Below are 22,088 nucleotides of genomic sequence, written 5' to 3'. Positions count from 1 at the left end.
CTGCTCTAAATCCCAGGCCTACTTTTGGCATTTATCATTATAAGTGTCCTGTACTCTTTGCCAAGAAGGGAGTCCTCGGTCGGCTGAATACATGTTTATTTCAGCCACTACATGGCAGGCACATTGGCTACGGCAGTCAGAGCAGGCAGCTGCATTCACGAAGCTGACCATTAATTTGATGAATCAAAGTCATTGGGTCAGCTGCTGGATTATTTGCCCCTCTAGGACCGCCTCATGGTTGGACAGGGTCACTGAACTAGCTCTAGTCAATGAGCTGTGAAAGGATGAACCAGGCTGAGCATTTAACTGTGGGTTCAAGACCCTTGAGGTCTTTCTGTTTGACTAGTGGAAGGGATTGGCATTGTTTGAAGTTGTGGCTCTCCGTGGACCTGATTCTTTGATGCTGATCCCTGGATAGCAGAGCACTGGACCACCCAACATGGACAGGGACATGTGAGAAATCAACCTTTTCTTTTCATCAGTTACGACTATGCCCTGGTTTGTTATGGCAGCATAATTTCTTCTCGGACTGAGACCAAAAGTCAGATACTAAACACAACTCCCCAGTATCATTTTACTCCAATTATAACTGCTATGAAAAGTTTAGAGGGTTGTGAATGTACATAATAGAAGCACTTAACCAAGTCTGGGCATCAGAGAAGTCCTCTGAGGAAGCAACACTGGGGCTTTAAAAATTATTTGAAGGGCTGAGGTTGTAGCTCAGTGGTAGAGCACTTGACTAGCACATGTGAGGCACTGGGTTTGATCCTCAGCACCAAATAAAAATAAATAAAACTACAACTAAAAATATTTTTTTAAAAAAAAATTATTTGAAAATGACGCCAGGCCAAGCACAGTGCCACACACTATAATCAGGAGGCTGAGACAGGAGGACACAAATTCAAGACCAGCCTCCATAACTTAGTGAGAACCTACCTCAAAATAAAAAAATAAAAAGGGCTGGGGGTTGTACCTGGGTTCAATCTCTGGTACCACAAGAAAAAAAAAATTTGGAAATGAAACTTGAAGGATTTCCTAAATAATTATAGGCCTATAATAGTTGGATGTTAAGGTCACAAAAAATGAGGAAAGACTGAGGAACAATTCCAGATTTAAAAAGACTGAAAAGATGTGACAACTCAATGCAACCACAGTCCAGGACTTCCCCTTCCTGGTTCCCATCTGGGCCACTAACCCTTCTCCTCTCTCTGCCTCAGTTTCCTCCCCAGTGGGGAGAGGTAGAGAAAGATCTTAGGATGGAGTATACATAAGTTTTCTCTAAATCTCTCTACTGGTTATCTTTAATTATACATAGAAAACATGCTATGTACATACAAATCTTCCAAATTCTGAAACTTAGTCTCTTTTTAAAAATGGTTCTACATTTATGGACCTAATTGCTCCATTAAATTGTAAGATGATTTGTTTCTAAGAAATTTCCCTCTGGGCTCCACATTCATCCAGCAGACTCACTAGGGACGACTTCTGTGCAGGAAGGGGACTGCCTCAGGGAGTAGGAGAGGTATAGTGGGATCCAAGTCTGGAGCCTTCCTCTAGGTGCTCCCTAGTTTGGGTGCAGTGAGCACTTGGTTTTTGAAAGTGGATTCACTTACATGCCTGTGGGTCTTTGGTTTGTTTTGGTAGAGTAGCAACCTTAATCACGAGATTAGTAAGTGTCCTTAGGGATCATCAAGTTGGGTCTCCTCAAGGTACAGACAGTTAATGCCTGAGGGGAAAAGGATCTGGTCCCAAGGCACAGAGGAACTGCAGCAAGGCTGGGACTGGAAGCCCCTTTCAGCTAGACCTTGCCTCAGGGTGTGTCCATCAGCTGTGCCCTTATAAAAGATAAACTGGAGAACATCTCAAGGACAGGACAGTGAGAATGGCCCAGAGTGTTCAAAGCCTGGAGAAGGGAAGTGTTCAGAACATGGCTATTGTGCTCAGATCTCCGAGGGGCTGCCTGGGCTCAGGAGCAATCTGGTCCTGTGTAACCCCAGGTCTGGGACCTGATGGCTTTCCATGGAGGGAGTGGGGCTCTGATCACCAGCTCCACATAGCTGCAGGCTGTGAGTGGCTCAGAGATGCAGTGTGAACCCGCTGGGTCTCACTCCTGCCCGGGACCCTCTGTCCCCAGGTGGAGAAGGAGCGGACACTAGAGCTTCAGGAGAGGCTGGAAGAGCAGCGAAGAGTCCTGGAAGGAAAACACGAGGAGGCCTTGCAAGGTGAGGATGGAGACCGTTCAGTGGGGAGGTGGCGGGGAGGCAGTGCGTGTCGTGGCCACGCCCACTGCCTTTACCTGGGGCCACGCACCTCCTCTCACCTAACAAGCAGTTAAGTTGTGGCAAAGCTGGAGTTTATGGGGTTCTTGGCCCGAAAGAGATAATGGAGTTTTCCTTTGGGGCGTGACTTTTAAAGCCTGGCATTATGCTTTATGCTTTACTTTGCCTTATTTGAGAGTGTTTTTTTTTCCTTTCCATTTTAAAAGTAATGCATATTCATTAAAGGAAATTTTAAAAACCTAGGCAAATAGGAGATTTTTAAAACATCCATGTTACATTTCCACACTGATGACATTTCTTACAATTTATGGTTAGCTTGAGTATTTTTTATAAATAACTCTTCTTATATAACTAAATGTGATCATCACAGAAAATTTAGAATCTATGAATTAAATGTAAAGGTCTTAGAACATAGAGATTAAACTCTTATTCTCCAGAACCAGGGAGCTGGGTTTGAATCCTAGCCAGCTCTACCACTTACCACCTGTGTAACCTTGAAGAAAAAGTACTTCACCTTCCTCACAAGGTCTTTGTGAGAATTAAATGGTTTAATGATAGACACAGAATTTAAATCAGTGCAAGATACTTGGTAAGTACTTATGAGCACTTATTATTTTACTACTAAAAATTTTAAAATTTGATTTTTTTCCAGAGCTATCTGTTGTTATCTCTTTGACACAGCTCTCTTTCATTTATTTTGCTGTACAATTTTGTATAGAATATACATATATACACACAGACTAGTATATCTGTTTTTTTCTTTCAATTGCATTAGCATCCTGTAGTTAAACTCTTCCATAAGTTTTAATAATTACATAGCATTCCAATTAATTCCTTTATTCACTTAATTGATTCCCTTTATAATATTCAGATAATTTCCAAATTTTTGCCATTGTTTGTAATAGTAATGATACTTACACAGTGAACCTCATTTTGTAAAATCTTTGTAACCCCCTAGTAGAATTGGAGAAGAAAAGTGTGTGTGTGTGTGTGTGTGTGTGTGTGTGTGTGTGTTTGTGTGTGTATGATGTTGGTAAAATAAACATAAAATTTACCATTACTGAATGCCATGCAAGCATCATGCTATCTAGTTCCAGAACATTCTTGTCACCCCAGAAAGGAACCCCACACCCACAAGCCCATTATGTCTTATCATCATGCCAGCCTCCTCTGGCAAGCAATTGTCTCCTGTCTCCATGGCCTGGTCCATTCTGGGCACTCTTAAAATGGAATTGTGCAACTTGTAGCCTCTCACATCTGGCTTCTTTCGCTCAGCATGGGGTTTCCAAGGCTCATCCATGTTGCAGCAAGCATCTGCTCCCCATTCCTTTTCAGAGCTGAATGTTACTTCATTGAAAGGACACACCATACTTTGTTCATCCATTCATCAGTTGAAGGACATTAGTTGCTTCCACCCTCCAACCACTATAAATAGTGCGCTAGTGCAAGCACTTGCTTGAGCTATTCTCAGATCCCCTGGGTGTACACCCAGAAACAGAATTGCTGGGTCATATGGTATTTCTACATTGAACTTTTTGAGAAACCACCACACTGTTTTCCACAGTGGCTGTACTACTTTTTTTGTTCCCACCAGCAAGGAGTGGGTTTCAATTGTTCTGTGCCCTTCCCAACATTTGTTATTTTCCATTGTTGACACCCCAATGAATGTGAAGTGGTATCTCATTGTGGCTTTGATTGGCATTTCCATAATGACTAATTTTGTTGGGCATCTTTTCATGTACTTGTTGGCCATTCATATATCTTCTTGGAATTTTCCATTATTATTGCCATCCTAGCATGTCTGAAGTGGTATCTCATTGTGGTTTTGATTTGCATTTCCCAGAGGGCAATTTCATTGATCATCTTTTCATGTGCTTGTTGTCAATTTGTGTGTCTTCTTTGGAAACAGCTATCGATATTTTGACAATATTAAAAATGGCTTTGAAAATGCCATACTGATTTTTTAATTTTCATCATCAGTATTTGCATAATATTTCCCCAGAATTAGCTATCCTTTTCTTCTTTTGAGAAAGAGGGGTCCCAATTTTTTGACAAATTTATTGACTGGGGTCCCCACATTTGACAATCTTAAGGTCAAAAAAGTTTTTTATTGGTGCATATTAATTACCTAGAATAGTGAGTTTCATTGTGGCATATTTGTATATATATATAACATAATTTGTTCAATCTCCTTCCTCAGTCCCTCCCCTTTCCTTCCCTTCTCCCTCCGGAATCCCCTTTCTCTGCCTTAATGGTCTCCTTTCTATTTTCATGAGATAACTTCTTTTTCTTTCTTTCCCTCCTGCTTTCACATGTGAGAGAAAACATACAACATTTGTCTTCCTGATTCTGATTTATTTCACCTCACATGATATTCTCTAGTCCCATCCATTTTCCTACAAATGACATGATTTCAAGTCCTTCTTTATGACTGACTAAAACTATTTTGTATATATACATTTGGGAATTGAACCCATTACCACTGCACTACTGCAGAGCTATTTCTCCAGCCCTTTTTATTTTTTAATTTTGTGACAAGTTCTCACTAAGTCACTGAGGCTGGCCTTGAACTTACAATCCCCCTGCTTCCAGAGTCCCTAGGAATACAGGCATGTGCCACCACACCTGGCTATATATACATTTTAATTATCCATTGATCTGTTGGCTGATACCCAGGCCAATTCCATACAAGTACACTGCTTTGAGATCTTTTGAATAAATACTGAGGAGTGTTTTATCTGAATTATATGGCAGTTGCATTTTTAGTTTTCTGAGGAGCCTACATACTGATTTCCATGTTGGCTGTACTAATTTACATGTACACCAACGGCGTATCAGAGCTCCTTTTTCCTGCATTCTCACCAGCATATACTGTTATTTGTATTCTTGATGATTGTCATTCTGACTAGAATGAGATGGTGGCTAAAGATGTTGAACTTTTTTTTTCCCATATATTTGTTAGACATTTGTATTTCTTTCTTTCTTTCTTTTTGAGAAGTGAATCTTTAGTTCATTTGCTCATTTATTGAATGGGTTATTTGTTCTTTGATTTTAGGGTATTTGAGTTCTTTATATATTCTGGATATTAATCCTCTGTTGGGACAATACCTGGCAAAGATTGTTCTCCCATTCTGTAGGCTCTGTCTTCACAGTGTTAAGCTTTTTCATCTGATGCCATCCTATGTATTACTTTCTAAGCTTGTAGGAGTCCTTTTGATGTTGCCTGCATCCATGTGTTAAAATGTTTCTCCTATGTTTTCTTCTAGCAGTTGAAAAATGTCTGGAAACACACACACACACACACACACTTTTTTCCTGAGACCTAGATTGGCCTCAAACACATGATCCTCCTTACTGAGCCTCCTGAGTAACTGGCATTACAGGCCCGCAAGCCACCATGCCTGACTAGAATTATTTATCTTCTTAAAAACACCATTATTGTTATTTTATATGTAAATTTTACATCATGCTCTTTTCATTTAACCTTGTATCAAATGTGTTTCCAAGCATGCTACTACTGAAATGTTTATAAAGCTTCTTCTCAGCAAAGGAAACAATAACTGAGGAGAGAGCCTACAGATTGGGAGAAAATCTTTACCACATGTACCTCTGATAAAGCATTGATCTCTAGGATATATAAAGAACTCAAAAAAGTTAACACCAAAAAAAACAAATAACCCAGTCAATAAATGGGCTAAGGAACTGAACAGATACTTCACAGAAGAAGAAATACAAATTGATATATAAATATATGATAAAGTGTGCAACATCTCTAGCAGTTAGAGAAATGCAAATCAAAACTACTCTAAGATTTCATCTCACTCCTATCAGAATGGCAATCATCAAGAACACAGACAACACTAAATGTTGGTGAAGATGTGGGGAAAATATACACTCATACATTGCTAGTGGGACTGCAAATTGGTATAACCACTATGGAAAGCAGTATGGAGATTCCTCAGAAAACTTGGAATGGAACCACCATTTGACCCAGCTTCCCACTCCTTAGTTTATACCCAAAGGATCAACATACTGTAGTGACGTAGCCACATTAATGTTTATAGCAGCTCAATTCACAATAGCTAGACTATCAAACCAACCTAGGTGTCCTTCAATAGATGAATAGATTTTAAAAAGTGTGGTATATATACTCAATAGAATATTATTAGCTTTAAATAAGAGTGAAATTATGGCATTTGCCAGTAAATTGTTGGAGTCGGAGAATATCATGCTAAGTGAAATAAGCCAATCCCACAAAACCAAAGGCTGAATGTTTTCTCTAATATGCAGATGCTAGTTCACAATAAGGCAGGGGGCACTAGGGAAGAGTAGTGTTACCTTAGATTAGGTAGAGAGAAGTGATGGGAGGGGAGGAGAGGGGATGTGGGGATAGGAAAGATGGTAGAATGAAACAAACATTAATACTGTATGGATATATGTGACTACATGACCAATATGATTCTGCAACATCATATTACACTAAAAAAATGAAATTATAGCCATATATGTATGATATATCAAAGTGCATAAATGCATTCTACTGTCATGTATAACTACTTAAAACAAATTTAAAAATTAAAAAAAAAAGATTAGACGATAGCACTCATGGTTTTGCTTATTTCCTGTGAGTCTGGACATCAAGATTTTAGCTCTTATAAATAATACTGCTCTAAATATCTTTTACATAAAGACATGCCTTCATTTCACATTAAATCCTTAGATTTCCCCAAAATCAAGTAACTAGAACAGAGGTCAGAACAATTTTAAGAATTTTGAAATATATTGCAACATTAGCGCAAAACATCTCAAAATGGGATTGAAGCCTTTTCTTGGGAATTCAAAGCATTTTGTTTCAGTACTAACACGGCTTGAAATAAACTGGGATTGTCACTCAGCTTCCTTGAATCTCAGTTCCATTACTCCCTAAAATTTACTTTCTCTGCCTTATAAGGTTTTATGGGAGAAACTTGTTCTCCAAACGTTGCTTTGATATTAGTTTTATGACTATAAATCTGTGGAATAAAAATTTGCCTAGCTGAGCCTATGGCACACACCTGTAATCCCAGCAACTCAGGAGGCAGAGGCTAGAGGATCATGAGTTCAAAATCAGCCTCAGCAACTTAGCAAGGCCCTAATCAACTCAGTGAGACCCTGTCTGTAGATAAAATATACAAAAGGGCTGGGGATGGGGCTCAGTGATTAAGCACCCCTGAGTTCAATCTCTGGTACCCCCCCCCCAAAAAAAGTAGCCCACTCCAAAACTCAGAGGGAAAGGGATTTCCTGTCTTATATTCTTCCCATCAGTCAGAATTCATTAATAGTTATTTTTTTAATATTTATTTTTTAAGTGTAGATGGACATAACACAAAGCCTTTATTTTTATGTGGTGCAGAGGATCGTACCCAGGTCCCGCCCATGCTAGGAGAGTGCTCTACCGCTAAGCCACAATCCCAGCCCCTAATTGTTATTTTTAAATGGTTTGGCACATATTAAGTGCTACATAAGTGTACATTAAATGAATAAATAAAAGCATGACTTGGGGAAGATATGTGGGAAATCATTTATTTGGGGGGAGGCAGAGACTAGTGATTTTCTACATTCAATGATTCTTTTTTTCTATTTTTGTTTTTATTTTTGTAATTATCATACAAGAAATTTGACTTTTTTTGGTGTACAGTTCCATAAATTCTAATGCACATATTGATTCATGAAACCATCATCACAATTCGGATATAAAACAGTTCTATTACCCTGCCCCCAAGCTCTCTGGAACTACCCTTTCACATTCACATCCTCCCTGTCAGCACTGATCTGTTCTCCATCATTAGAGCTTTGTCTTTGGGGAGCTATTGTATAAATGAAATAATACTATATGACTGTTTTCATTGGTTTCTTTTGCCCATCACGATGCCCCTGAGGCTCACTCCAGTTGCTGTGCATTGCAATAATTCTTTCTTTTTCTTTGCTGAGTTGTGGTCCATTCTTCACACCTTTCTGTTGCAGGACACTTGGGTTGTGGCCAGCCTGAGGTGATTAGGAATAGAGCTCTTCTAAACTTTCATGTCCAGGTTGTTGTGTGGATGTCAGTATCCATTTCTCTGGGGTAAATACATAGGAGTGGGGTTGGTAGTTCATTTAGTAAATGTCTGCAGCTTTATAAGAAATGGCTGAGCTGGTTTTCAGAGTGGCCACCAGTTGACACTGCCCACCAGTGAAGGATCAGGTGCACTGTTCCTTCTTGCCAGCCTGTGTTGTTGTCACCGGCTTTTATTTAAGCTATTGTAATGTTAGTGCAGTGACATCTCATCATGGCCTTAATTTGCGTTTTAATAATAAATTTGCTGTCTGCATGTCCTTTTTGGTCAAATGTCTGCCCATGTCTTTTTCCCATGTTGTTAAATTTATTGGTTCTTCACTGTTGAATTCTGAGAGACCTCCTTATATTTTGAATGCAAGTTCTTTGTATTTGCGAATATTTTCCCCTACTCTGTAGGGAGCATTATTATTCTCTCAATAACGTCTTTCAAAAAGCACAGCTTTCAATTTTGTTAAAGTTTGTTTTTTTATTATTTTTTCTTTATTATACTTTTGATGTCATGTTTGTGAACTCTGCTAAAATCCAGGTTAAAAGATTTTTTTTCTATGTTCCTTCCAAAGTTTTATGATCTTATATAGATCTATGACCTATAATAAGAATCTTGTACTTTTTCTCATTTAGACCATATTAGCATATAGTGATTGAATTGATTTTCAGATATTTAATCAGTCTTGCATAAATCCCATTTTCATATTGCTGAATTCGATTTGCTAATGTTTTATTGATGATGTCTGCTATATTCATTAGACAGATTTGTGTGTAGTTTCTTTTTTTTTTTTTTTGTCTGTCTGGTTTTGGTATCAGGATAAAGCTTGCCTCATGGAGTGAGTTGGGAAATACTCCCTTGTCTTCTGTTTCTAGAAGAGATTAGGTAGAATTTGTGTTTAAAAAAAGATGCAATTTGTGTTATGTTATTTTTAAATGTTTAGTAGAATTTGCCAGTGCTTGGACATTTCTTTTCCAGAATGCACTTAACTACAAATTCAGTTATTTTAATGATTTCAGGAATGTCCAGGTTATATATTTCACTTTGGGTGAGTTTTTAGTAGTTTGTAGTTTTAGAGGAATTGGTATATTTCATCCAAGTTGTCAAATTTATGTGCATTAAATTACATAGATCTATGACCTATATAATAAGATCCTGTGCTTTTTCTCATTTAGACCATATTAGCATATAGTGATTGAATTGATTTTCAGTATTCTCTTAACATCATTCCAAATGTCTGTTGTATCTGTAGTGATTTCCCCTCTTCTATTCCCAATGTTCATAATTTGTGTTCTTTTTCCTTTGCAGTCTTTCAAAGAAACTCTTTTGGCTTCATTGATTTTTTCCCCCTCTTTGTCCATTTTCAATCTCATTGATTTCTGTTTTTATTTCTTTCTACTAGTTAGCCCTTCTTTTTCTGATTTCTTAAGCTAGAAGCTTAGATGATTTATTTGAAACCTCCTTCATGTTTGCATTTAATTCTATAAATTTCCTTTACATACCATTTATCCACATCCCACAATCAATATTTTGTATTTTTATCTTTAAAAGTTCAAAACATTTTTTAATTTTTCTTGAGATTTCCTCTTTGGTTCATTGAATATTTAGAAGTACATTTCCAAGTCTAGAGATTTTTCAGGTTTTCAATGTGTTATTGATTTCCATTATTTTCCAGTACAGTCAGAGAATAAGAACATCGTTCTTATTTTTTCTACTTTTGTAATTTGTTAAGGTTTATTTTATGATTCAGGATATAGTTTATTTTATGAAGCTGTCATGTGTACTTAAAAAGAAATTATATTCTTCTATGTTTAGGGTGAATATTTTATATATCAATCAAATAGATTAAGTTCAGTTGATGGTAGCATCCAGTTATACGTTCTTGCTGATTTTCTGTCTGTTTTCTACTGGATACTGAGAAATGCTGAAGTCTCTAACTATAATGGTATATTTGTCTATTACACCTTTCAGTTCTTTGTTTAAAATTAATACAGTTACTACATCTTTATTAGTAAATGCTTCTTTTTCCTATGGAACCATGAGTCAAAGTAAACCTTTCTTTCTTTTAGGTTTATTATCTCAGGTATTTTGTAACAGCGATGGAAAGCTTACTAAGATAAGCATATCACTTTTTATTTTTTTTTTGTTTTTAATCCATTCTGATATACTCTTTTATTTGGTGTGTTTAAACATTTAATGCTTGTAATTAGATCTTTCATTTTAATACTTGTTTTCTGTTTGTTTTCTTTGCTTTTAACCTGTTTCCTCTCCTGCTTCATTTTGGAGTATTTCAGCAACTTTTAGTACAGTATTCCATTTTAATTTATCTATTGCTTTTCTTACTCTGTCTCTTTGTGTGTTTTGTGATTGTTCTAATGATTATAATACATTAACTTGTCTACTTCAAATTCGTATTTTACAACTTTAAATAGTATGTAGAAAACTTACCATCATGAAGTTTCCTCTGTCCTCTCCCTTTTTGTTGTAGTACCCCCTTATCCATGGGAGAGCTATTTCATGACCCCCAGTGATGCCTGAAACTATAGGAAGCGTCAACCCTGTATGTACCAGTTTTTTCCTTATGTACATATTTATGATAAAATTTAATTCATAAGTTAGGCACAGTGAGATTAGCAACAATACCTATAAATAAAATAAAACAATTATAAAAATGTACTGTAATAAGTGTTACTTAAAATGTCTGAGTTGTTTGTTTCTGGAATTTTCCATTTAGTATTTTTGAACTGTGGCTGACTACAAGTAACTGGAACCATGAGAAGTGAGACCCTTATAAGGTGGGCCCACTGTTCCTGTCTTGCGCTTTACATCTACAACACCTGGAATACTCCATCACTAAAGCTTATGGGTTTTTTTGCTTTTAAATCATCAATCATATTTTTAAAGACTCAAAAGAAGAGAGTCTATTGTATTGACCCAGGTATTTGCCAGTTCTGTTTTTCTGCCTACATTCCTGAAGTTCCAAGTTTCCCTCTGATATCATTTGAAGAATTTCCTTTAGTCATTCTTTTAGAGCAGGTCTATTGGTGATGAATAGCTTTTGTTTTGGTTTTTCCATCTGAGGATGTCTTTATTTCACTTTCTTTCCTAGAGTATATTTTCACTGAATATAGAATTCAGTGAAATTTTTTCATGTTCTTTTATTTCAACAGTTCTAAAATCTTTCTTTTTCCTTATAGATTCCAAGGTCTTTGTTGTTGTTGTTGTTTGGTTTTTGCTTTTGCTTTTAGTTTCTTTGTTTTTGTTGGGGCGGGGGTGTTTTGTTTCAGTGCTGGGACCCAGGGCCTTGTACATGCTAGGCTCTAGGCAAGGGCTTTACCACTGAGCTACAACCCAGCCCCTACTTTCCAAGGTTTCTGATAAGAAATCCATATTCATCCAAACTGATGTTCCCTATAAGTAATGTACCATTTTTTGTGGTTCCGTTCCAGATTTACTCTTTGTCACTGGTTTTCAGAAATGTGTATGGATTTCTGTATCTGTGTGTGGGTTTTGCTTGGTTTACTCTGGGGTTCAGTGAGCTGCTTTCATCTGGAAAGGTCTATATTTTGCCAGATTGCTTCTTTCTTTAATAATCTTTCCATATCATGCTCTTCTTCTTCAACTCAGGTGATATAAAATGTTAGACATTTTAGGATTATCTTACAGGTGCCTGAGTCTCTGTTCATTTTTTTCCAATATTTTTTTCTCTGTGTTGATCAGAAGGGATCATTTCTATTGATCTTTCTTGAAGTACACTGGCTCTTTTTTATATCATCTTCATTCAGTTATTGATTTTCATCTTTGAGAATGAGTTCTTTCATTAATCACATTTTTTACTCCTAAAATTTTCTTTTTTTTTAATTTTTAATCTTCTATTTTTTTCTAAGAATTTCTTGTTTTCCATTATTTTCAAGAGTGTATTCATGCTTACTTATTAGAACATTATTATAAGGGCTGTCTTAAAGACTCCATTAATTCCAACACTTATATCATCTCAGTATAGGCATCTGTGGAATGTCTTGTAGACAAGTTGATATTTTTCTGTTTCTTAATATTCTGAACAATTTTGGATTGTATTCTGGACATTTTCAGTATTTGAATACAAGAGATTTTGGGTTTTGTTTAAATGTGCTAGTTCATTAGTACTTCAAATTCTGATCTTTGGCCTAGTCTGCTACAGCCATTTGGTTTTTTTTTTTGGTTGTTGTTGTTGTTTTGTTTTGTTTTGTTTTGTTTTCCTTTTTACAGTACTAGAGATTGAACCCAGGGGTACTTTACCACTGGGCTACGTCCCCAGCCATTTTAATTTTTATTTTTAGACAGGGTTCTATTAAGTTGCCAAGGCTGGCCTAAAATTTGCAATCTTCCTGCCCCAGCCTCCCAAGCTGCTGGGACCGGTGACTCAGTTGTGTGCCCACCATACTATTTATTTTTCAAGTCCACAAATAAGTGCACCATTTATTCTATCCAGATTTTATAGCTACACAGTTGGACAGACTGGATGGAGTGTTTTTCTTTGATCTTACTTTATCCTGTCTTAATAGGCAACTTAACAAAAAATTAGGGAATTAGTTCTTATACAACTGGTCTTACCAATTTTTGACAGCTCTATCACATCATATTACTAATCAAACACTCTTTTTGATGTCACTACCATCTTCTTGTCCCCCTTGGTTTATATCTGTGAACCCTATTCAACTGTGCATGCCGACCACACTGAGGCCAAGATCCAAAGTTCTCGCAGCAAGCTTGTCTCCTGGTACCATATCATGCCATGAAAAATGCATAGGGCCAATGTTTTATAAGCTAGGTTAGCCAGGTCACAAAGTCATTAAATTATTTCTTGTCAATTAAAGGACAAAGTATTAAACTTCCCATTCCTGTCTTCTTTGTTCTGATTTTTTTTTTTTCCTGGCCATTTGCCATTTCTCTATTGTCTTCTTTCAGCTGAGACAGGTTGGAATTTTTCAAAATGGGAAGATGGATGATAAATATAACTGTACTGATTTTGAAAGTGATAACAATTCCAGATCTGTACAGGAAAGCTCTTACCGGTCCTTTTCTATATGATCCTTGAGTCAGCCCTGGAGACAATGAGGGCAGGCTTGTTGACCCACTTCACAGTTGAGGCAACAGGACTCTTAGATGTTTGATGTGATGTTCTCGAAGTCTCAGTGTTGAAGAAGCAGAGTAAGGACCAGGTAGACTTCCAGGCCACAAATCCAGTGTATGGGCCATAGCTTTGTACTTTGATTGACAGGCAGTCATTTAATGACTTTGTGATTTGGCTAACTCAGTTTACAGAGCATTGGCGCTCTGAATTTAACATGACCTAGTACAAGGTAGACAAACTTGCTATGAGATCTTTGGATCATAGCCTCAGTGAGGTATGGTTGGCATGCACAGTCTGGTGGAGTTCACAGTTATGAACTAGGATATAATTTGTTTCCATTTCCATGAACTTTTACTAAATACCTATTATATTTCTGGCACAGCTCTCAAGTAAGCCTAGAAAGTAGAAGGATGGATCAGGTCATTCCCCATTTCTGGCCCAAATGTGACCCAGGAGATCATTTGCATCTTCCTGACCCTAGGGACTTGCCAGAAGGCTTTGAGGAGAAGTATCTGAGCTTATAGAGATCTTCTTTCCCCACAGTCATCCAGGCCTCATTTGAAAAGGAGAAAGAAGCCCTTACCCACTCCTTCCAGGAGGCCAAAGCTGCCCTTCAGGTGAGAAGTGTATAGTGGGGTTAGGGAAGGACCCAAACCAAAGGCTTCCAGGTTTGAGGGGCCAAAGTGACTATCTTCCATGTGTCCAGGCCCCTTAATGTGGTGACTAGATTCTTAGCTCAAGATGTGATTAGGGTTGTCCTGTTTTTCCAAGGACTGTTGGGAGGATCTTGGCGACTGAATGGGCTACGGTTTGAGTAGAGCTCTGGTAGATGCCCAGGGACCTGTGAAATCTTCAAAGAAGACACTCACTGGCTGCTTAGGGAAGATTTCTTAGAGAAAATGAGATCTTAGCTGGAACCTGAAAGATAGGTTAGAATTCTTCAGTAAAGAAAGATAAGAAGTGAGTGTGCCTTACGTAGAATAAAGCAATTTTTTCAAAAAGCACAGAGGAAAAGGGAGAGAGAGTGTGGAACACCTGAGGAATTGTAGGAAGTGCAGAATGCCTGGGGTGTAGAGTTTGGGAGAAAGGCTGAGGCTGAAGAGGAAGGAGAAGGCCAGGAGGTAGGAGCCTGTAAGCCATATTAGGAGGCTATTCTATGCTGAAGTCAAAGTCTGGGGGGAAGAAATTCTTAGCAAGGGAAAACTGGAGATAAGAATATCCCTTGTGGTTGAAGGAATGATGTGATGTTTGGCCACAGGAAAAGCAGAGATCAATAAGGCTGGAAAAACTAATTTAGCCTGGTTTGGATGGGCTTTGAATGCCAGGCTCACTGTTCTTTGTCCCAAGGGTTTGTGGAGCCACAAAAGGCTATAAAGCAAGAGGTGGGGGTGGGATATTTCAGGCAGTGGTTGAAGAAGGTTACACCTGCATCATTGTATAGGTTAGGCCAAAGAACCCCAAACTTTTCTTTCTTTGGGGTCTGGTGACATCCACTTTCATGAGCCCAACTTTGATCACCTCCTTCCTGCTCCTTTCTCCAGGAGACCATAGCAGGACTGACCTCACAACTGGAGGTCTTTCAGGCCAAGATGAAAAGGGTAGAAGAGTCCATTCTGAGGCGAAACTATAAGAAACACATTCAGGTAGGTATAATACACCTGGGGGCCTTTCCTTCTTGATTCTCCAGGGAGATTAGGATTGGACAACAGGACAGGTGAGCCCAGCTTCAAGGGCAAGGCTCAGACCTGACATTCTCACTTTCACAAGGGCCTGAGGAGCTCAGAGAAAGGCATATGGTTCAGTAAAGGACACAGCTTATGGATCCAGACAGAACCAGGTAGACATAGGAAACCCAACACTTAGCACAGACAACTCAACCTACTTGAACTACACAAGCCTCAAAGGGTGCTATTAGAGTCAAATGAGATGAAACATATCGACCCATAACCACAGGCCAAGAGAGGGATGGGACTTAAGAAAGTCAATCAGTGAGCTGGTAGCAGGATGGGAAGGGGGGAGGTAGTCCATGCCCTTCTCTACCTGATGGTCTGATGAGGTCATTCTATGTCCCTATCTAGGATTATGGGAGTCCCAGCCAGTTCTGGGAGCAGGAGCTGGAGAGCTTGCACTTTGTCATCGAGATGAAGAATGATCGGATTCATGAGCTAGACAAGAGGCTGATCCTCATGGAAACAGTGGTCTGTGGCTAGGAGTTGCAGCCTCAGGCTGCTGTTTGCTGGGCACTTCCTTTGTAAAACAAGCAGGGGAAGCCCAGCCTGGTTCACACCAGCCTTGACCTGCCATCCACAGCTCACATCTTCAGCTGGTCTATGGCCAGTCCAGGCAGGGGCTCTTTGCCATCTGGGTCCTGCATTTTTCTTGGTTACTTAGGTTGCTGTAACTTGGGTGATGCTTTGGGACAGGCAGCCTGCTAATCAGGAGGAGCTAGCACATGTCATAGGCAGGGAGGGATTGAGGGAAGAAAAGAGGCTGAAAGGTCAGGCAGATGTGGGAGGCCAGGATCCACAAGGACAAGGCTAGAGAGCGGAGGGTATTGAGGACACAGGTGGTTCTGTTTCTGGAAGAACAGAGGCCTCAGAAACCTGGGGCTGAGGGGTTAGAAATGCAGCTCAGTGGTAGAGCATTTGCCCAGCATGCACTGGCTTCAATCCCCTGCACAGGAAGAAAGAAAGAGAGGCAGTAGAGGGGAAGGAAGGAAAAGGAAAAGAAACTTGGGGCTGAATCCAAATAGACAGTGCTGTTCCAGAGGAAGTCTCCCTGGCCTCCCCATGTCTATACATCCTCAGACCATCTCACATGTTCCCTATAAATTCTGTTGAACCATTCTTATGATAAAACATACAGACTTAATTTTGTTTATATAGATCACATCCTTCTGACTTTACGAGAACAAAAAAATACCCTTTCTTCTATGAACTGATGGAGAAGTGAGATGGGAGTGACTGTACTTTGTTTTTAACTTTTTCCTGTAGAAAAATGATAAGTTGTTAGCCATTTGTTAACTCTTTAGCTTTATTTTTGGTGAATTTATTGCTCCACGAAATGTAGCATCTTGTCTAGAATGAATGAGTGTTTTCAGGGACCACCGATAAGAAGGAGGTCATAGTATACACTGGACCATGTGATTTTGGGTAGTTTTCTGAGCCTGTTCTGGTTTGTTACAGAAAGAAAAAAATCTGAAGCTGGAGGAAAAAATCACAACCCTGCAACAGGAATATGAGGACCTCCAAGTTCGAGCCCGGAATCAGGTGGTGGTGTCAAGGTAACTATCCCCCCTGCCTCTTCTCCTCCACCCCACCCCTTTTGCCAAAATCTCCAGTTGGAAGGGTCTCAGAAGAGCCTAGGGAATGTATTGACAGGTGGATGCGGGACCTGTCTAGGGAATGTGGCTTCCCTTTTCCATGTGAGTCAGGAAACCCAATGGACCAGCTCTGCTTAGAAACCTAAGTCCCAGTGCCCTGGTCACTATCTGCGTGGCCCTGTCTTGGATGAGTAGACTCTACTGGAGAATCCAACATGGGAAATGGGAAATCCAGAGTTGAACAGGCTCACGTGGAATGAATCAATTCTAAGGACTTTGTAAACGAAAGCTCATATCATGTATCAGACATACCTTATTGAATACCTTCTATCTTCTGTCATGGGATCCTCATAATGATTCGAAGACCTGAGTCCTATTATTATTGTTATTATTCCCATGTATTGAATGAGGAAACTGAAATTCAGTGAGAGTGAAGAACTCATCCAAGATCACACAGCTAGGTTCTGGAGCAGAGATTCAGAGCAACCAGAACTCTTTGCCTGTGAGGACTATGCACTTGGTCAACAGATTGAATTGCCTCTTGCAAATGACAGGGGCTGGGGGGTGTGGCCCTGGAGTGGGCTGGTGGCCTAGCTCAGGAAGGCCTCCCAGAGGGATAGGCTGGTCCCTGCAGCAGCTGCTCCTGGTAGCAACCCTGGGTTCTGTCTGCACCAACAGGCAGCTCTCAGAAGACCTGCTTCTGACCCGTGAAGCTCTGGAGAAGGAGTCGCAGGTGCGGCGACAGCTGCAGCAGGAGAAGGAGGAGCTGCTGTACCGGGTCTTTGGGGCTGACGCCTCTTCCACCTTCGCCCTGGCCTCTGTTACCCCCACCGAGGTCTCTTTCCTTGCCACATAAGGGGCAGGGTCTGGGCCCACCATGATGCCTATGGTCATAGCTCCTGCCAAAGACTTTCTGGAGAAGACAACAAGAGCCTACCAGTTCTTTATCCAGGAAGGAAGAAGGGTAGGAGTGAGTTGGGGAGCCTGGGTCTATGCCCAGTGTGCCCTGGGGGGGGCTTGTGTCACAAAGATCACCCATGGGGCATTGGAGGCCCCGAGTAGTGCCTCTCCTTGAGTTGGCCCAGGGAACAAGCAAGAAGAAGCCTTTCCTCCCTCTGCCTTCTGTCTGTCTATGTCAGGAAAGTTCTGAGGCTTTTCCCAGGGGCAGCCTGTGCCACTTTGGCCATCTGACAGAGGAGACAACCTCTGGCCCCAGCTCATCAGCTTTGCTGCCAACTCACTGACTTGCCAACTTTGCCAGGTGTTCTACTTCTGCCCAGGCCTTCTCTTAGCCTCAGTTTACCCCTGCTGCAAGATGATTGCAGTCACTATCAAATGACTGAAGTCACTTAATGTCCAATTCTAGGATTGTCTGAAGGTCCGACTAAGGGCTGGGAGTTAGACACATCCTGTGGATCAGGGAAAAAGCCAGTGACTGGAAGGGAGTCTCGGAAGGCCCTGGGGTCTAGCAGGACCAGATTGCCACCCTGGCCAGCCTCACTCCTGGTATCAGACTCTGGTCATCCCAGGACCAATGGCCAGAGCTCCTCTGTCTTTGGCAGACATGGCTCATCCCCAACCCTCCTGGTCCTTCAGTCTCAGTGCCATTTTACAGGGTCTGAGGACCCTCAACAGGCAGAGATTCAACCTCATCCCTCTACAGATGAGGAAACCAGAAGGGGAGCAGACCCCACAGTCAGGACTGGGACCTCGCCTGTCTGTCTGGGAAGATCAGATCCATGACAGCCTTTCTCCTCCTTCCTGTACCTTCACCTGCCCTCCCAGGCTTTCCTGCACTCCTCCTTCTGCCACCCCTGATCCAAGGCCCCAGGCTTCCATGTGGTCCTCAGCTCCTCCATCAGTAAAGGGGTGGCTGGAGTGACTGACCTCAGCAGGAGATTCTAGTCTTTTCTCAGGAAGCTTCAGGTCAGCTAGAGACTAATAATAACCCCTGCATGGAGCATGTTCATCAGAGTGCTTCCTCACACCCCTCCCTTGCCTGGTGTTCTCCCTCCTTAGCAGGCAGAGCAAACAGAACACAAGAGACAAAGGATCTTGCCCGAGGCCCCCAGCTCCAGCCACAGACCCTGAACCAGATGGTGGGAAAAGTCAATCCACATCTTCCATCAGATATTCTGTGGTGGCATCTTCCCCGACCATCTCTTTCATTCCCTTGGATACAATCTCCATCCAATTCCACTCTAGAAATTCAGATGTGTCTGCGTTTCTCCCTTTCCCTTGCTAAGCAGGGAAGAGAGTGGGCTCGGGGAGTGTGGAGCTGTTTTCCCAGCCTTGGCAAATCAGGTTCTCTAGGGGCCCTGAGGCCAGCTCTGGAATGACATGCTCATGGAATTTTTCATGCAACTCTTTTCATAGTGTGTCCATGTTACACTAGTCTGTTGGACATTGATAGGCATGACTGAAAAAGAATCCACTGCACAGAATCTTGGGAAGCTCTAGGTTCAATCAAGTTAAACAAATCTGCACCCTGCAGGACTCTCAAGAACTTAAACATGCTAGTGCATTGCAATTCTCCAAGAAGGGGACCAAGTCCCCAGCATCTTCCAAACTTCTTTGATGAAGCTTCTACTCTCCACCGTCACCTGACCCCCTGAAAGCACTTGAGGCTGCAGAATGCACTTTAGAAAGCATCTTCTGAATCAAGAGGGGCAGGGCTGAGGAAGGGGCACGTTGTGGTGAGCGGGGGCTTCCTTGTGGTGGGTGTGAATGGAAATCAACTCTGGTCATACCTTTACTCTGGGGCCGACAAGCTATGGAAACTAAAACATGCAATAACTTATTTATTTGGTCTCTGTGTTTTTCTGGAAGAGGAAGGAGGTAAATTCTCACTGAGGGCTTCTGCCAGTGGCAGGGATCTTTGAAGACTAAATCCCTGGGCCTGGGTGGCCTACTGATGGTTCTGGGATCCCTCTTCAGCTACTTACTAGAGCCCCCCCTCCCCCACTGGTCCTAGCTTTGCTGCCACAGGTGTTTGCTGCTGCCCGCTGTACCTGGCCCTCCCGGCATACCACATTGGACCACTCACTGACATAGGGGTACAGCTCAGCTGCAGGGGACAAAATGGAAATGTTCACTAGCTACCTCTGGTGCCATTTCTGACTCAGGCACCAGCAAGCCGGTAAGAGTCACCGTGTATCCCTTCAGAGAAAGGGAAAGTGATTGCTCAAAGCCACACTTGATGACACATGGTATCATACCACCCAAAAGGCAGGTTCTCTAAGAAAACCTTTAAGTTTCTCAAGTTCCTAGAGAGGAGCTGAGTTCCCCTTTCCTGCTCAAGAAGCGTTCCAGCCAGGCACAGCGAGGAACATCTATAATCCCAGCAATTCAGGAGGCCGAGGCAAGAAGATGACAAGTTCGAGGCCAGTCTCAGCCACTTAGTGAGGCCTTAAACAACATAGCAAGACCTTGACTCAAACTAAAAAATAATAAGGGCTGAAGATATATGTAGTTAAGTGGTATAAATCACTTCTGAGTTCAATCCCTGGTACCAAAAAGAAAGGGGAAAAAAAGGAAGAAACAAAAATATTCCAAAGTTAACATGGGTCACAGCATTTCCTGGTGGGCGTTCCTGGGTCCTCTGGTTCTATAGGGATGTTGCTGGGTGCTACCTCCATACGGAGGGTAAAATGCAGACTCCATCATCAGAAATGTTCGGGAAACACTGAGTCAAACAAAGGAAAATTAGAAACAGACCTCTGAATCCGTCCTGTGCATGTATTTTGAATCTCCAGTGCCAGTGATACTTCACAGAGGCGGTGTTTTCTTGAACACATTTTTGGGCAGTGGGGCAGGGTGGGACAGAACTTTGTGGCATGTTATCACCCTGAGGAACATGCTTAGGGAAATGCTCACTTATCAAGCCATGTAGCTCAAAACCACCTCTTCATTTTCCCTTCATGGGTCTGTTTCTCCCTCTGACAAATTCCTCACCCTTTCTACCTCCTAAGGTCACTGTATGACATCTTAACTGGGACCAATCCTTGGCCTCTCACTGCAGGGAACACAGAGATCAACTCAGAGAGTTCATGATGTACTGGTTCAGACCACTGAAGATTGGAGTAAGGTGCTGCTGGAGCACTTTACGTTAAGGGAGAACTGAACACGCTGGCTGGGTTCCACAGGCTTCCTTTCAGGACTGCTAAAGATGGTGATCTTATAGAAAAGTCACAGCTTACAGAACACCTGATTTCTCCATCCTGTACTTTGTGTACACTTACACTGGGTTCCAAATCCAGGGCCTTGTGCATGCCAGGCATGTGCTCTACCACTAAGCTATAACCCGGTTCTATTCTTAAGTCACCTCTGGTGGGGGACAGTTCCTCACAGGTTTTTCAGTTCCACTCTTCACATTTTGACCTATACACGGTCAGCTCACTGCTCAGGCCTTGTCCATGTCCTCAGAATCTGGAGAATGATTCTTGGGTCTCTTAGAATGGACCATGCTGCTCCCTTGCATGTTCAGACCACCTTAGTGAGAGAGGTGGGTCTCTGGTCTTGTATGAGGGACATGCGCACCCTTGCTCTTACTGCCATGGTCCAGGAAGGCCTTCCACCTACCTAAACCCATACTTCCAAACTCCTGTTAAATTCCAGCTCTTCCAGAAAGGCTTTTTAAGAATTCCTCAAGTCCTTGGTGTTGGTAGCATACTACTATTTGGCACAGATGTCCTCCAGATATTTGAAGTTGGCAGGGGTGAATTCTTGAAGAGGAGAGAATGTCACCACCACCCACTCTCTAACACCATCTCAGAGCTCTGTGCCCACAATGGATGCCCAGGAAACAGCCATTGCCATGTGTGGCCCATCTCCTATCACACACACAGCCACAGGACTGAGCACATGCTCCAGCCTCGTCTTTGTGTGGTTGGGACCAGCCTGGTCATGCCCTTGAAGATGAATCCCTGACCAATCCATCCTAAGTAGACCCAATCACATCACTCTGCATTATTGTCACTGTAGCTCTTGGCACTACCTACATGACTAGGTGTGTCTGTCTCCCTCTTCTCCCTGCTTTGAGTATAAGCTTCCAGGTACAGAAGCCATAACTCTTTGACTCATCATTATAATGTCAGCCCTGGCACAATGTTTGGCATTTGGTGAATGCTTAGTAATTACTGCATAAATTAACAAAAGAAATTATACATTCTTTGGCAGTGAACCAAAAGGTAGCTCTATTTGACAAATGAGGGAACCAAAGCCCAGATAAAGGAAGTGACTTGCCCCATGTCACTCAGGAAGCAGTGACACAGTTGGGGCTAGGTTCATCA

At 41.4% G+C, this 22,088-nt stretch overlaps 1 protein-coding gene across 1 annotated transcript in view; it reads left to right on the top strand.

Moving 5' to 3' along the window:
- Positions 1 to 19,597, top strand: part of Ccdc69 (coiled-coil domain containing 69) — a 42,024-nt gene extending 22,427 nt beyond the window's left edge. Inside the window, exons 4-9 of the mRNA XM_005335807.5 lie at positions 2,135 to 2,222; positions 14,019 to 14,092; positions 15,017 to 15,118; positions 15,554 to 15,673; positions 16,661 to 16,758; positions 17,476 to 19,597. Coding sequence (XP_005335864.1) covers positions 2,135 to 2,222; positions 14,019 to 14,092; positions 15,017 to 15,118; positions 15,554 to 15,673; positions 16,661 to 16,758; positions 17,476 to 17,653 — 660 coding nt within the window. The 3' untranslated portion in view covers positions 17,654 to 19,597. The remainder of the gene's footprint in view (positions 1 to 2,134; positions 2,223 to 14,018; positions 14,093 to 15,016; positions 15,119 to 15,553; positions 15,674 to 16,660; positions 16,759 to 17,475) is intronic.
- The last annotated feature ends 2,491 nt before the right edge of the window (positions 19,598 to 22,088 follow it).

Source organism: Ictidomys tridecemlineatus, chromosome 1 (assembly GCF_052094955.1).
Source record: "Ictidomys tridecemlineatus isolate mIctTri1 chromosome 1, mIctTri1.hap1, whole genome shotgun sequence".
NCBI classification, from domain to species: Eukaryota; Metazoa; Chordata; class Mammalia; order Rodentia; family Sciuridae; genus Ictidomys; species Ictidomys tridecemlineatus.
Note: the sequence above shows the minus strand (reverse complement) of the source record. Positions and strands in the feature narration are given on the sequence as shown.